The 13,048-nt window shown below is 46.3% G+C and overlaps 1 protein-coding gene across 6 annotated transcripts in view; it reads left to right on the forward strand.

The window, feature by feature from the left end:
- The window catches only part of FAM135B (family with sequence similarity 135 member B), a 174,612-nt gene that overhangs the window by 138,616 nt on the left and 22,948 nt on the right, over positions 1-13,048 (forward strand). For 5 of the 6 annotated variants that reach the window (XR_016021469.1, XM_019724323.3, XM_074316296.2 and 2 more), the window contains one exon: positions 12,261-12,417. Coding sequence is in view for 5 of the 6 variants with exons in the window: in XM_019724323.3 (XP_019579882.3) it covers positions 12,261-12,417 (157 nt within the window). In the remaining variant the exon portion in view is untranslated. The remainder of the gene's footprint in view (positions 1-12,260; positions 12,418-13,048) is intronic. The other variant, XM_019724341.3, reaches the window with a different exon arrangement.

A 13,048-nucleotide genomic window follows, 5' to 3' on the forward strand; every position in this document is an offset into this window, starting at 1 on the left:
AGGTGAGGTGTCACAAGAAACAGGTGGCCTCAGGAAAAAAAAAAGCTTCCAGACAGGCAAAGGGACAGAGGGACAAAGTCTGTGCAGAAATGAGGGACTGGCAGAGATGGAAAAGCCTATTTCTTTTTGAACACAAACATTAAGATTACTGTTAGAACAAAACACAACAAAGAAACTTTGAGTGTCAGAGCCCAGGAAACTCAGTCGGATAAAGTGAGAGAGATTCTGGGCAAAAGTCAGATTAATATCCCAACTCTCCTATATATATCAACGCAGAAAGTTCCAAGTCAGCTTCCATCTAGTTTATACTAGTCTATACTATACGTAGAGAGACCCAGAGGCAGAAAATCAAAGAAATGAAACAGATTTAAGAGCCCATTCCAGGAACAAAGAGATTAATTACCTTCTAAGTTTAAAGAAAAGTACATGGAAGAAGCCGCAAGCTTTGAGTACAAAACTGTTTGACGGTTTGAGATGAATCTCAGCGGATGGGCCTGTTCTATAGAGCAAGAAACAGGCTTTGGCTGCTGTGGGTCCCCAACAACCCTGCTCCGCGCTGCCCACCTCAGCCTCCCAGAAGACAGACCCAGAGGCTATGGGATGCAAGGACCCAAGTAGGTGGCCCGAGGAGTTCTGACGAGTAGCAGACTTGGAGCCCAGTCACGAAGCTTTGCCCACTCCCAGCTAGAGGGCCTTCACTCTGTCTGCCCAGCGGAACTTCTGGGTTGCTGTAGACCTGGGTCTGCTCTGCGTCTCCCAGGGTTTTCCATTCCCAATGGAGCTATGTCAGGTGCCCTCTCCCATCTCTACTTTTGTACATTAGGTAGGCCACGGGCAGAGAGAGCCTTTCCCGGGCTGCCCCTGCAGTTGGGGACAGTGCAATCGCCATTAGCCAGGAGTGGACATCAGAATCTCCTGGGGAGGTTTTTTTTTTTTTTTTTTTTTTTTTTAATATCATGCATATCTGAGCCCTGCTCCTGGACATTCTGATTCTGCCGAGCCAGAATGAGGTTTAGACAACATTATTCTAGAAATCTTCCCCAGGGGATTCTGATGTATCCTCCGGTTGACGTCTCCTGGAAGGGAGCCAAAGGTGCAGACTTTGGAGTTAGGCACACGTGGGTTCAAAGCCAGGATCTGTCCCCTGAGTCCCTGTGCTCGTCACCTCTCTGAGCTGGAGATGACACGTGCATAAAGTGCGTGACATCGAGTCCCAGCTCAGCAGCATCCTGGCTATGGGAAGACAGCAGAAGCTCCGGCACGTGTGCTTGTGCATTGCCTACTAGGTTTCGTCCCTTCGGCATTCTTTCCTCCCAACGCCTTCCAGCCCCCACCCTCTCCTCTGACCCCAGGCTGGGTGACGGGTCCCTTCTCGGGCCCCAAATAGCTTCTCATTCACTCCAATCATTGAACCTTTGCATTTCCTCATCCTTGCTTGTTTGCTAGCTAGTCTCTTACTAGACGTGGGGGTCCTAGACTGCAAGTGTTGGGGGGCAGGAACTATTCCCTGCTGTGCAGCTCCAGACCAACAGGTGCCCATGGGTGGGCCCCAGGTAAACAGCTGTCACCATGTGGCCCCTGATGCTCTCTCTGCTTTATCGTGTTTAGTGGCCACGGTAACCTTCTGAGCTTACCATCACCACCTGCATTTTGGACACAAGGAAACTGAGTCTCGGGCAGATGAACTGACTTGCCCCCAGTCACACCAGTGGTAAGCTGCAGAGGACCTCGTGGGTCGAGCGTCGTTGGACTCTGCCCGCTGGGTGCCTCCCCTTGGTTCCCAACAGCGGTCCCCCACACTGCCAGGCCCTGTCCATCCCACTGCCTCCCCGTCGCCTGTGCCTTGTACAGAATGTCCCTTTCTCCTAAATATGGCAGAAATGCTCCCTGAGCTTGTCTGTCCTCATAATTGCCCCAACTGAGAAAATGCAAACCGTAATTTGAGTGGAACTATTCACGGAGTCGTTAAAGAGTTTGTGTGAGTCACTGAAGAGAACACGTTTATTTCCTGGCTCTTAGCATCTCCCTGGGCTCGGAGTCAAGAAACCCATATTTAAGTTGGACTCTGCCATTTACTAGCTTTCGCCCTTGAGTATAGGTCAGTGAATGTGTGAGACTCAGTTTCCTTCCCCTGGTCAGTAAAGTCACAGCGATACTCGCCATCGTGCAAGCAGGACACTGTCACCTTTGTGATGAAGCCGCCAGGGGCAGGTTAGCGGTTCTAGAAATTGCAGGAGAGCTGATATGGTGATTCTTCCCCCTAAATATAAGCCATTCTCTTGATCGATGTCCCCTTCTTTTCTCCCTAAATAATGAGCAGGACCAAAGGAATCTTCCAAGCCCCATACTTTCTGCCTCCAATGTTATGCGTAATTGGATATATTTGATAGTTTCTATCGTCTTGAAAAACCACTGTACAAATATTGAAATAATGAAAGATCCATCAAAGAACAGTGGTGTAATATCGCCTTCTGTTTCCATGGAGACCAAATACCTCCTGTTCAGCTGGGTGATTATTAATGGCGTTGCCCCGTGGAACGCACGTCGGGGTCGCTCGGTACGTGGTATTTATCACCACCCGCAATGTGTTCAGCACATTGCAACTTATGTTTATTATTGGGGGTTTAGAAATGGTTTCATGTTCTGCTTTGGTTCAACTTAATTTTTCGAAGGGCATATTGCCAGTGCCTGGTAATGCGTGTCTTGGCTGTGTTGCTGTCTGAACGGGCATTGTGTGTGTGTGTTTGCACACACACGAGGGATGCAGGTCAGTGAACGGGATCTTAGCAGGCTAGAAACCCAGTGCCCAGAAAAAAGAAAGGAGGCAGGTATCTACTGAACAACTACTCTGCGTTGTACACAGAGTTCAGGTTTTTACTAACATGGTCTCTTCTGAGTCTGCTAACGTCTGTGAGCCTTTCTAAGTCTGAGGCCCATTCCACAGATGAGGAAACTAAGGCTCTGAGAAGAACATAAGGACAGCCCCATGGGTTGTTCTCATGGTCGATGTAGTTAGTGGGACGGGCCCACGGTCAGCACTGAATTAATGGTAGCTCTCTTCTCTTTTCCTTCTGCCGTGCTTGTTTGTCTCGTTGCTTTTTTGTACAGTTACAATTAGAAGTAAGAGAAGTAGAATCATTATTAGTTTTGCTCATGTGCACCAAGAAAAAAGTTTGGTTGACTCAAGAACTGCATTCGCCCGGATCCTGTTTTGTTTTCCTCCAGAAACTCATTGCTCACCTACTTGGAAGTAATCTGAGTTACCATGTTCCTGCAAACACTCCATGTGCACCCGTTGGGGTCTGTGAACTGTACTTAGTGGGAAGGGATGCAGGCTACGTATGTCTCCAAGGATAGCCTTGCTGTTGTTTGGAAGAGAGAGACCATTTTTCTTCTGGAAACGAGAATCCCCGGAACTTAAAAGCCTGTGTAGCAGAGCCCCGTGATTTTCTTGTCTTTGCCCCCTGGCATAGCGACGTTCTACCTCTTAGCTTTTCTCTGTTTTATCCCCGTCACTACACACACCCTGCACAAGGCTGTGTCTTTCCTGGACACTGCTGGACCCAGTCTCTTGGACGTGGGTGGACCTGCCCACAACCGTGTAAAGGTATGATGAGGGGACAAATGGGGAACCTCGTGGGGAAGGCCAGAGGCGAGGCGTGCGTCTCCCATTTTACGGAGGAGAATGCTGGAATTCTAAAACCCATGCTTCCAACTCTTAAGCTACGAGCTCTTTCAATTTTACCATTTTGTTGTAAGATGAGAGTGTAAGACAGCTAATTCTAGCCATAAAGCACGTTTTCCCATTTAGTTCCCATTTCTATAAATGTAGACTGAGGATACATACTCCAGATTCTTGGCCTCAATGGGTGTGTTTGTCAGGGGCTGCGAGATGGGGATGGTGTTGATGACGATGTTGGTAACGACCAAAGCTCACAGGCCATCTCATCACAATGACTGTGAGGCCACCCTTATTGTAATCTCGGTAGCATCAGGAAACTGAGGCTCAGAGAGGTTGTGTTCTCTGCCGAAGTTTGCACAGCTTGGACAGAAGAGGCTGGTAAACGCCAAAGCCCAAGGGCCTAAGTAAGTTCTGTAGCCTGTAAGTTATGTGGTCTCAGGCCTCCGTTTCCCCCAATTATAAAATGTTCAGCACTGCTGCTCTCTTCCAAAGATATGGCTTCTGTTGTGGGAAAGTGCTTATTGTAGCATCCGCCAGGTCAAAAGTTCCCATGAGTGAATCAGAATTTAAGGAGCTGGTCCTCAGTTTCCAGCATCTGCACCATCACTGGCTGTTTAGCTCAGCATAGAAACAGCTGTGTTTTTCCGGTGCTGTCTTGTTCACACATATACCAGGCAACTGAGTGTTTATGTGTCAACTGAGTGAGAAAAACAGCACATCAGAGATACATTTTTTGTTTTTTCAGTCTTCTCCTGGCCCATCTCTCAGGGTCCAGAATACATATCACTTACCCAAGGAGGCTTTATCTGACAACCCAGACTGGTTATGAACCCTCACTGTTCTCACTTTCCCACTTTGTGAAATTCCCATCTCACTGGAAATGGTTGTCCATTCTGCTAGGGAAATGTCCATCTTCCCTCCTAGAATGACAGGACCTTGGAAGCAGACCATGTCTTCCTTCGTGCTGAGATCCTTGTGTGTGTGTATGCAGTTGGCACTCAATATGTCCCATATGTACACATGTTACTCAAAGGGATTCTGGAAGATCCTGTCCCTGAATTGATTAGATACGTCCTCGGTTCTTTCACCCTCCCAGTTACCACATTGGGAATAATTGTATAGAAGGTTTTGTTGTGGTCATTTATATTTTTATTGGAAAAAGCAACGCTCTGTCCCCACTCCCCTGGACTGCCTATCCCTGAAGTAGGCCAAAGAAACTGTCTTGGCATCTCGTCTTCAGACTGTTCCAGGTACCGACAGGCTTCTCATCTGCAGAATCTTTCACGTTAACTGCTCCAGTATTTATAATTGGAAATGAACCTCATTCCTCACTGACCTTCACCATCTTCTCTGGGTAGCACAGAGAATCCTGTTCCATATTGATCTCATTCTCTTTGCCAAGGGAATTCTCAGCGGAACTGATGCTTTCCCGTGGCTGCCAGAATGTCTGCTGGAGGCTTCGGGGAACAGGCTAACCTCGGATCTGAGCCTTTCGTGGGTGAGGGGCAGGGCGAGGGGAGCGGAGAGCCTAAGGTGCCTTAGTTGCCCTTTTGGAGACTCAGCACTGGTGTTTGAATAATGGCGACCTGACCCTTGAGTTCCATCATGCTCTCTCAGTATCAAAGCCCCTTCGCCCAGTTCTATCATTTAATATTTGTAACTCCCCTGTCAGACATAGATGGGGAGCCCGAGGCCCAGAGAGCGGAAGTGACTTGCCTAGGCTTGTCCACCTGGTAAATGTCGGATGCTGGATTTAAGACTCCAAGTTTAGAGTTCAGTTGGCTACATAGCAGTTGTGTCCACTGATCATGGCTGTGGATTCACAGAGATGTACAGGGGTGTGGTCCTGTGGCGAAATTTCAGGTCAGACGCCATACTTTCAATTTATTCACATAAAAACATTAGCTGAAACATACTGAGCCTTTACTCTTTTCCAGCCCCTGTCTTCAGTCTTTGCACACATTACCTGGTTTACTTTTCACTGGCATCCTGTGAAGAAGCTATGAGTATTTCCCTCATTTTATGGATAAGAAAATGGAGGCATAGAGAGAGAAGTACTGGTCCATAATCTGGTAGGTTGTGAATAATGGTGCTGGGATTTTAATCCAAGCTATTGGGCTCCATCACATCTAATCAGCTGGGGCCCCCTTCCTGGGCCCCAAACCTTTTTTCTGCGTTGCTTATTTGAGTGAGTCAGTAGACACCTCGGCATCACGTGACCTCCCTCTTCGCTTCCCTCTGTATCCATGACTGATTCCTTCAAACTCTATTTAAATATCTTTGTTTTTGTGCTTCTCCTCCCTCTTCTGCTGCTTAATTGCTTCTCTTTTTTAAATTGCACTTGTTGGGCTGGCATTGGTTGATAAAATTATATAGGTTTTAAGTGTACAATTCTGTAATACGTCATCTGTATATTGCATTGTGTGCTCACCACCCAGAGTCGGTTCTCCGTCCGTCTTCCCTGGACAGTGCACAGCTTCCAAGCTTACCTCTTGTCTTCTGATCCTCTGTCCTCCCATCCGTGTCACCTAGGCTAGTTCCAGATGATGAACTTAAATTCATTGTCATGACAGTCACGGGAGGTCTTCCTCCTGCCTCCTGCCTCTAAATCTAAAGTCGCCCTCAACCTAGTCCCTCATGGACGCTAGGCCAAAATCACACCTATTTTATTTTTGACTTCTGCAAAAGGTGTTCCTTTCCTTGTGCCTTCTCATATGGGCCTGGAATTTTCTTCCTCCTGTTTCCATCGGGCGACTTCTTTTAAATAACAGGGCCATTTTTCACCAGGTGTGTTTCTTGACTGGCCCAGGAACGATACAGATGCTTTTCTTCGTGCTGCAGCAGCATTTGTGTGTAAGCTGATCACAGCTCTTCCCTGCACCAAAGCCGTTCGTCTGTGTGCTGCTTCACACGCTAGACCACCAAGGCGCTGAATCCCGGAATCATGTACCAATAAGCCTTTTGTATTAACTAACAGCACTCTGCTTAGCGCCCAGCCCAGAAACAAAGCCCAGTAAATGATCCTTGAATAAATGTATGCCTTAGTGACTTAGACGCCATGCTAAGCATTTTATGTAAGTGTATTCTCCTTGATCCTAAAACATGGCTCTTTGTTATAACACTAATTGTAATTACGGTTAAAAATATCCAAAACTCCTCTTGAAGGAAGTTCCTCTTGCCTCAGTGGAGACGTCTTACTAAAAGGGACATTTGAGTAGAGGGGATGCTAGAGCAGTTCCCAAGGGAAGAAAAACTCATGTACGAGGGTCTCTGCTGAGGAACAGCCTGGGGCTATGTCCTGGCCTCCTGTGACAGGATGTAGTGAGGTGACAACAGAGTACAGGTGCAAACAGGTGAGGATGTGAGGCTGATTTCAGGGACAGAGAAGGCTGGTATTGGGGAGATGAGCCAGGGCGAGGAGAAAGCACGGGGAGGGTGGCCAGGCTTCGTTCTCTGGAGCAGAGAGGCTTCCGTGAGGAAGCCGTGGGTGCACGAGGGAAGCTGCTGTGACGTGCGGGTTGAGAGCAGACTTCCAGCCGTGACGTGCGGGGCTCCTGGTGTGCTCACACCCATCACCCCCTGTTCTTTGTGGTACCTGCTCAGGGCTGACTTCTAAGAGGCTTCCAACCCAGGGGATCATATTGCTTCTCTCTAAGTCACTTCATCGGATCTTCTCCCCTTTCCACGGCCTCCCGGTCCCCTCCATTGCTCTCCACCTCTTGCATTCACCCTTCTCTTGCTTAAACCTACAAACAGCATTTTGCCAGGGAGATGAAACGTCCTCAATATTTGAATCTCAACAAGCTAAACTCCTACCCCCCAAGGATGTTTCTGTCGGATTAGAGAACCGACTCGTAAAGAATTAAAGACATCAAGTAAAGCAAAAAGGAATTCCGTCCGATTGAAAATGACGCACAGAATCTAACCGTCCCCTCCTGTTCCTCCATCTACCTACCTCCTATAACTCAGCAAGTATGATCTAATGGTGAGGAAAAAGAAGGCGGTATTCTATGAACACTGTACTGCTATTGATAAAAATTACAAGATGAACTCTAATAATGAGTATAATAATTATTATCACTTTATTCAGAGTGGCCACTATTTATGGAGTGACCATATGACTCACTTGATTCTTACAGGATTTATTATGTCATTTACTCCTGTCACTAACCTTACAGGGTAGGTGGTATCTTATTTCAAAATTATTTTTAATAAATGGACTCAGTGTTTTCCCGTGTGGACACGTTTCCTGACTATCATATCAGAGTTTGTGATTTGCAAAGCAGTGTTTTAATCTAAGAATACGCTGACAGTGGAGTGAATGCCCATTTCACACAATACACAATTTCTCATGTTTTTAAAATATCTGATGTAGCAGCTCCCTGGTAAATTTTAAGAAGCATATGTACATCTGATTGGAGTGTAGTAATGTTTTTCTTTAAACTAGAGCTTTCCTTCACATTACGCTGGGAAAATAAAGACATTCACCAACAAAGTGTTTAGGGTTTTATGATGATCTGACAACTAAATTGCTTGTTCGGTTTGAGTTGTGTAATGTTCTCAATTAAATTAAGTATTAAGAATCCAATTTGCCAACTGCTCCCAGAATTGCTGCACGGTGCATACAGTTTGGGGACTGCCTTTTAATGGAGAACAAATGGAAGTAAAACTACTAGAAAATGAAAGTGCCAACGCGCTAAATGTTTGAATAGATAGATTCAGCATTTTCAAACATGGAGTGTCAAATTTTTTCTACACTGGGCGGAGGTATTGCATCCCGTCACCGGAGTTAAAGAATCCACCGTCTGCAGAGTTCTTGTTACCAGACACAGCTGTGAAATGGCCTGTTTGTGTCATTTGAAGGCTCTTCTATAAGACTGGCAAGCACAAGGCCAGGGGGACACCTGCGCTTGGAAAACTACAGAGACATGGCCGCCAGGGAATGCAGGCCAGCATTCAGAACAAGACTGATGGCCCGGCCTCAGTTACAAATATAAGTACTAGCACTTTGCTGGTCATACGGTCACCATGTTCGTCTTGAACCCTAAGGCAAATGCAGCAACTAAACCTGCACAGCGGTATTTGATTGCAGCACGGTCATCAACATAATCCCAGTTTGACTTAAAATGTGTTCACATGATTTTTGGTCTATTAATTTTGAAAAGTATTATTTGTAGGAAAGTCTCCCTTCCTGATACTCAGTCTAAGAGAGTCACCACTCTTTTTCTCTCTTTGCCCGTAAAAAAAAAAATGAGGTTAAGAATGACATATACCTCAGAGAGTGGAATTAAGAGCTCTGGTGAATGAGGATTTCGTATGTGAATACTCTTACTTTGGTTCTGCCATTGCTATGAGGCCAATAAAAACCAGGCAGACTCTGAGCTGGTTTCATGTAGAACTAAACATTGTAATATGACAGTTTGAATGCAGTGGCCTCCCACTTGCCTTAATTATCTCTTAGAATAGTCTACTCTGTTTTTTGTGGGGCCAAGAGAGAGCCCTGAGCATCCTCTGTCAGGGGCAGAATTGGCCGTGACTAGGAATGTGGGCGCTGAGATCAGGGACAGCTCACTCAAGTCCCAACTGTGCCCTGTACTGACCCTCTGGGCTCGGACAAGTAAAGCACTTTCTCCCCTGCCTCACACCTGGACATGATTTGGGGTGCCCTGTGAATCCCAGGTAAAGAGATTCGCAATGAGTCACACGGCTCTTAGTATGTTAGGAGAACACAGACTCTGTTTTCAATGCTGGTCTGCACTGGTCTCCTTTTCAGGTGCCTTGCAGAATGGGCTGTGTATTGAAAGTCCACCAGCCATTCTAGGGGAGAGACAAGGAGCAAATTCACAAGAGACTTCAGAACGCACACTCTAGGCGAGTAATTATGGACGCCAACTCTATGCCTGCCCCAGTGTCAGCTGAAAGGATTCAATACCTTTCATAATTAAAATCACGAAAGCATAGCATTTTACACCTTGCAGATACCATAGCGAACCTCTCCAGTTTCCAAAGTAAGGCCAGTGACAACAGTTATGGCGTCCCATGGCACTGAGACTGACAGCTCACTTCTACGTCTGCGTTTGTGACCTTGGAGCTGGCCTCTTGGGATAAGAGTGATAAATGCGTGACCCTTCACACAACTGCATAATTAATCTGTTTTACCTGATGGCCATTCCACCGTACTCCCGCTGTTTTCACTATCCCTATGGTCACTGCCCTGCCCTCAGTTGAGGGAACTTTGATGCTGGTGAATTCAGAACCGTATCTTGTTGGGCAAGAGAGCAAGACTGCTGTTCTGGAATTCTGGACTTGTCTCTGAGTAATTATGGGACCAAGAACGATTTACTTAACCTCTCAGGGCTTGGTCCTCTTTGTAAGTTTCCCTCACAGAGTTCAAGTTCCCTGAAGTTTTGGAGGACCAGATGTCAGAGGAGAGCTCAATGTGTGCCTTCCCACCCGTCTGTGACAGGCTCACTGGCACATGCTTTGTACATGTCCTGTGTATATCTGGGTGCCCGGGAATTGATTCATGATGAGTATGATATGTCAGACCATCCATGATGGACGTGGGTCTGTCTGTCTAGTATCATCGCCTGCCTTTGTCCCCTGGACTCATTCACCTTAGCTGCACCCCACTGATTATACTTCCCTGCACTTTATTCACTTTTTACAATGTGTCTTGTTTACGATGGTTTCTGTGCTCGGCATGCCCTCCCTTCATCCCTTCTGTACCTACCTGACCCTTCAAGTGCCCCATCACCGCTTCCAGGAAGCCTTCTCTCCCCACACCCCATCACCCATCCATAGCACCCTAAGGTTTCTTCTAACATGACACCACATTTTCCTGCAATGATGGGTTTGTGTCCGTCGTTCCTCCAAGTAAAGAATATTTTCCTCTGTGGGGGCGGGGAGAGGAGGGCAGAGTATGTTAATCTCCAGAGCTCAAGTGTTTAGCACACAGGAAGTGACAAATATAGAGCAATTAGAATCATGGTGATACACGGGATTAGACTGACCCTATGACTTGCTGGAGAATAGAAAGAAATCCAACAGGACTCCCGATCATAATACTTCTAAAATGAAAATACAGGTCTGTCAAGTCACCTAGATCAGTAGCAACAATATATGTATTTACCCAAAATGCATTCATTATAGGCATTAGGTAACTTAGAGGAAGATTGTGAATTATTCAGAGTTAATGTATCCACTTATCTAATTACTAATGAGTTATTACTTTTGAAAAGTTTTAAGTAGGTCAGAATCTCTTGGTGATGGAGGCATCGACCAGTGGACTAAAGAAAACGCCGTCATTTAAGCACATCAGTGGAAGGAGTTACGTGGATTCCTACTGATAGTAATTCTAAGCCTAATGAGTTGTGTGTGTTGGGCATTCTGGAAAGTGTTATCCTCACTGTGGCCCCATGAGGGCAAGTCAGTCTCTGTCCAAGGTGCTGGATATGGTGAGAAGCAAAGGCTGGACTTGACCCCATGCTATTCTTATAATTGCAAGTCCACTGGATTTTCAGGGCATTCTGTTGTTCTGCCCCACAGAATGGAACTGCATAAAATTTACCGTGCAGTGATTCTGGAGCAAGCTGAATCAAAAACGCATCTTTTAAAAATTGCTGTTAAAACAGGCTTATTAACAGGGAGGAAACAAGATAGTATTTAGGAATCAGGAGTGAATATTTAGGACTCAGGAATGAAAACACACCCCAGGATTGTTGGGGTCTGGTTTTCACCCACACAATGTGTGCCTGTCTTCTGGACCACGATTATTGAACACTCAAGGCGCATTGGTTCAGTCCAGTGGTTTTCAAATTTTATTTTTTCAACCAATAATTTTTTTTTTTTTTTAATTTCCTATGCAGAACCTATCGTACAAAACTGCTATGAGCAGAAAATCTCTGAGGAGTGGAAACCTCTCTTGCTGCTGACACTCCCATGACTTTCCAAAATAGTACTTGAAATCCAGTGGTCTGTTCTGACCCGCTACCCGACACTGACTGACCCTCCTTGTTTGCCCCTTGGTACTGAGCACCCTGGGTCATGTGACACTTCTGAGGCACTTCTGAGGCAGTCTGCTCCCATAGGACATTAATGCCAGTGATTTCGTCATCACCTATTACTATCATGACTTTTTTTTTTTTTAAATTTTATTTTATTAAATTTATTGGGGTGACAATTGTTAGTAAAATTACAGATTTCAGGTGTACAATTCTGTATTACATCATCTATAAATCCCATTGTGTGTTCATCACCCAGAGTCAGTTCTCCTTCCATCACCATATATTCGATCCCCCTTACCCTCATCTCCCACCCCCCATCCCCCACCCCCCTTACCCTATGGCAACCACTAAACTATTGTCTGTGATGACTCTTGTTATTATTGCTCTTATTGTTAGTGCTACTATTATTTTAATTTGCACACGATAAGCAAAGGCTTGGCGGATTTCAGTGTTTTTTGGCGCAGAGGGCCAGGGAAGAGCCTCACGCTCTCTCTCCCTGGAATCACGAGCCACTTTCTGCTCTTCCTCAGGACCCACGTGTGACGCCCTCAGCTTTTCCTTTCTGTCCCCAGCAGGGGAGTTTCTACGCGCCCTCAGAGCACTGCATGCAGCATGCTTACAAGTGTCACCGGGAGCTCTGCTTCCTGCTGCTACACGCCTACCGGGGACTCCGCGCCTACTTCCTGCTCATCATGAGGGACGTCCCGGAGCTGCCACACATGGAGCTGGGTAAGGGGCCAGCGGGGGACGCGCTCATCCCGCAGCCCACCTGCCTCTTTTGGGCTGGCGCACGAGCCGTGGGCGTGCTTTTGTAAACATCACAGTGACAAGCCCCGTTTCCGGTCGGTTTTCCTGTACCCAACACCATTTGAGCAGGAGAGAATCTTAGACGTGCAAATGCCAGAAGAAAGCACAGAAGCAACTCAAGGAGCATTCATTCGTTCATTCATTCATTCATCTACCAAGCATTTACTGAACACCTGCTGCATACCTGGTACTACTGGAACATATTGTTAAGTTGCTTCCTCAGGGAAGATGCTAGTTTATAGCCTTATCTTAATTAGACTGCAGTTACAGGACTGCAACTTACAAGAGAATAAAGCAATCCTAAGAAATCAGTACATGTATACTTTGTAATCTGGATGATTACAGAGACCGCTTAGTAGCCATCGCATTTGGTTTCTCGGGGATGAATGGTTTCTTGCACATAATCACACATTATGGAGACCCTGGGACCTGAATCCCTCCTGATTGGCATGTGGTGGGACTGAAGCTCAGAGAGGTGAAATGACTGCTCAGGGGCACACAGCAATGTGTCCAGAACCACGACAGGAGTGCAGAGGTCCTGCACAGACACCCC

The sequence above is a fragment of the Rhinolophus sinicus genome, chromosome 6 (assembly GCF_057876585.1).
Source record: "Rhinolophus sinicus isolate RSI-liver-muscle chromosome 6, RSI-T2T, whole genome shotgun sequence".
Taxonomy (NCBI): domain Eukaryota; kingdom Metazoa; phylum Chordata; class Mammalia; order Chiroptera; family Rhinolophidae; genus Rhinolophus; species Rhinolophus sinicus.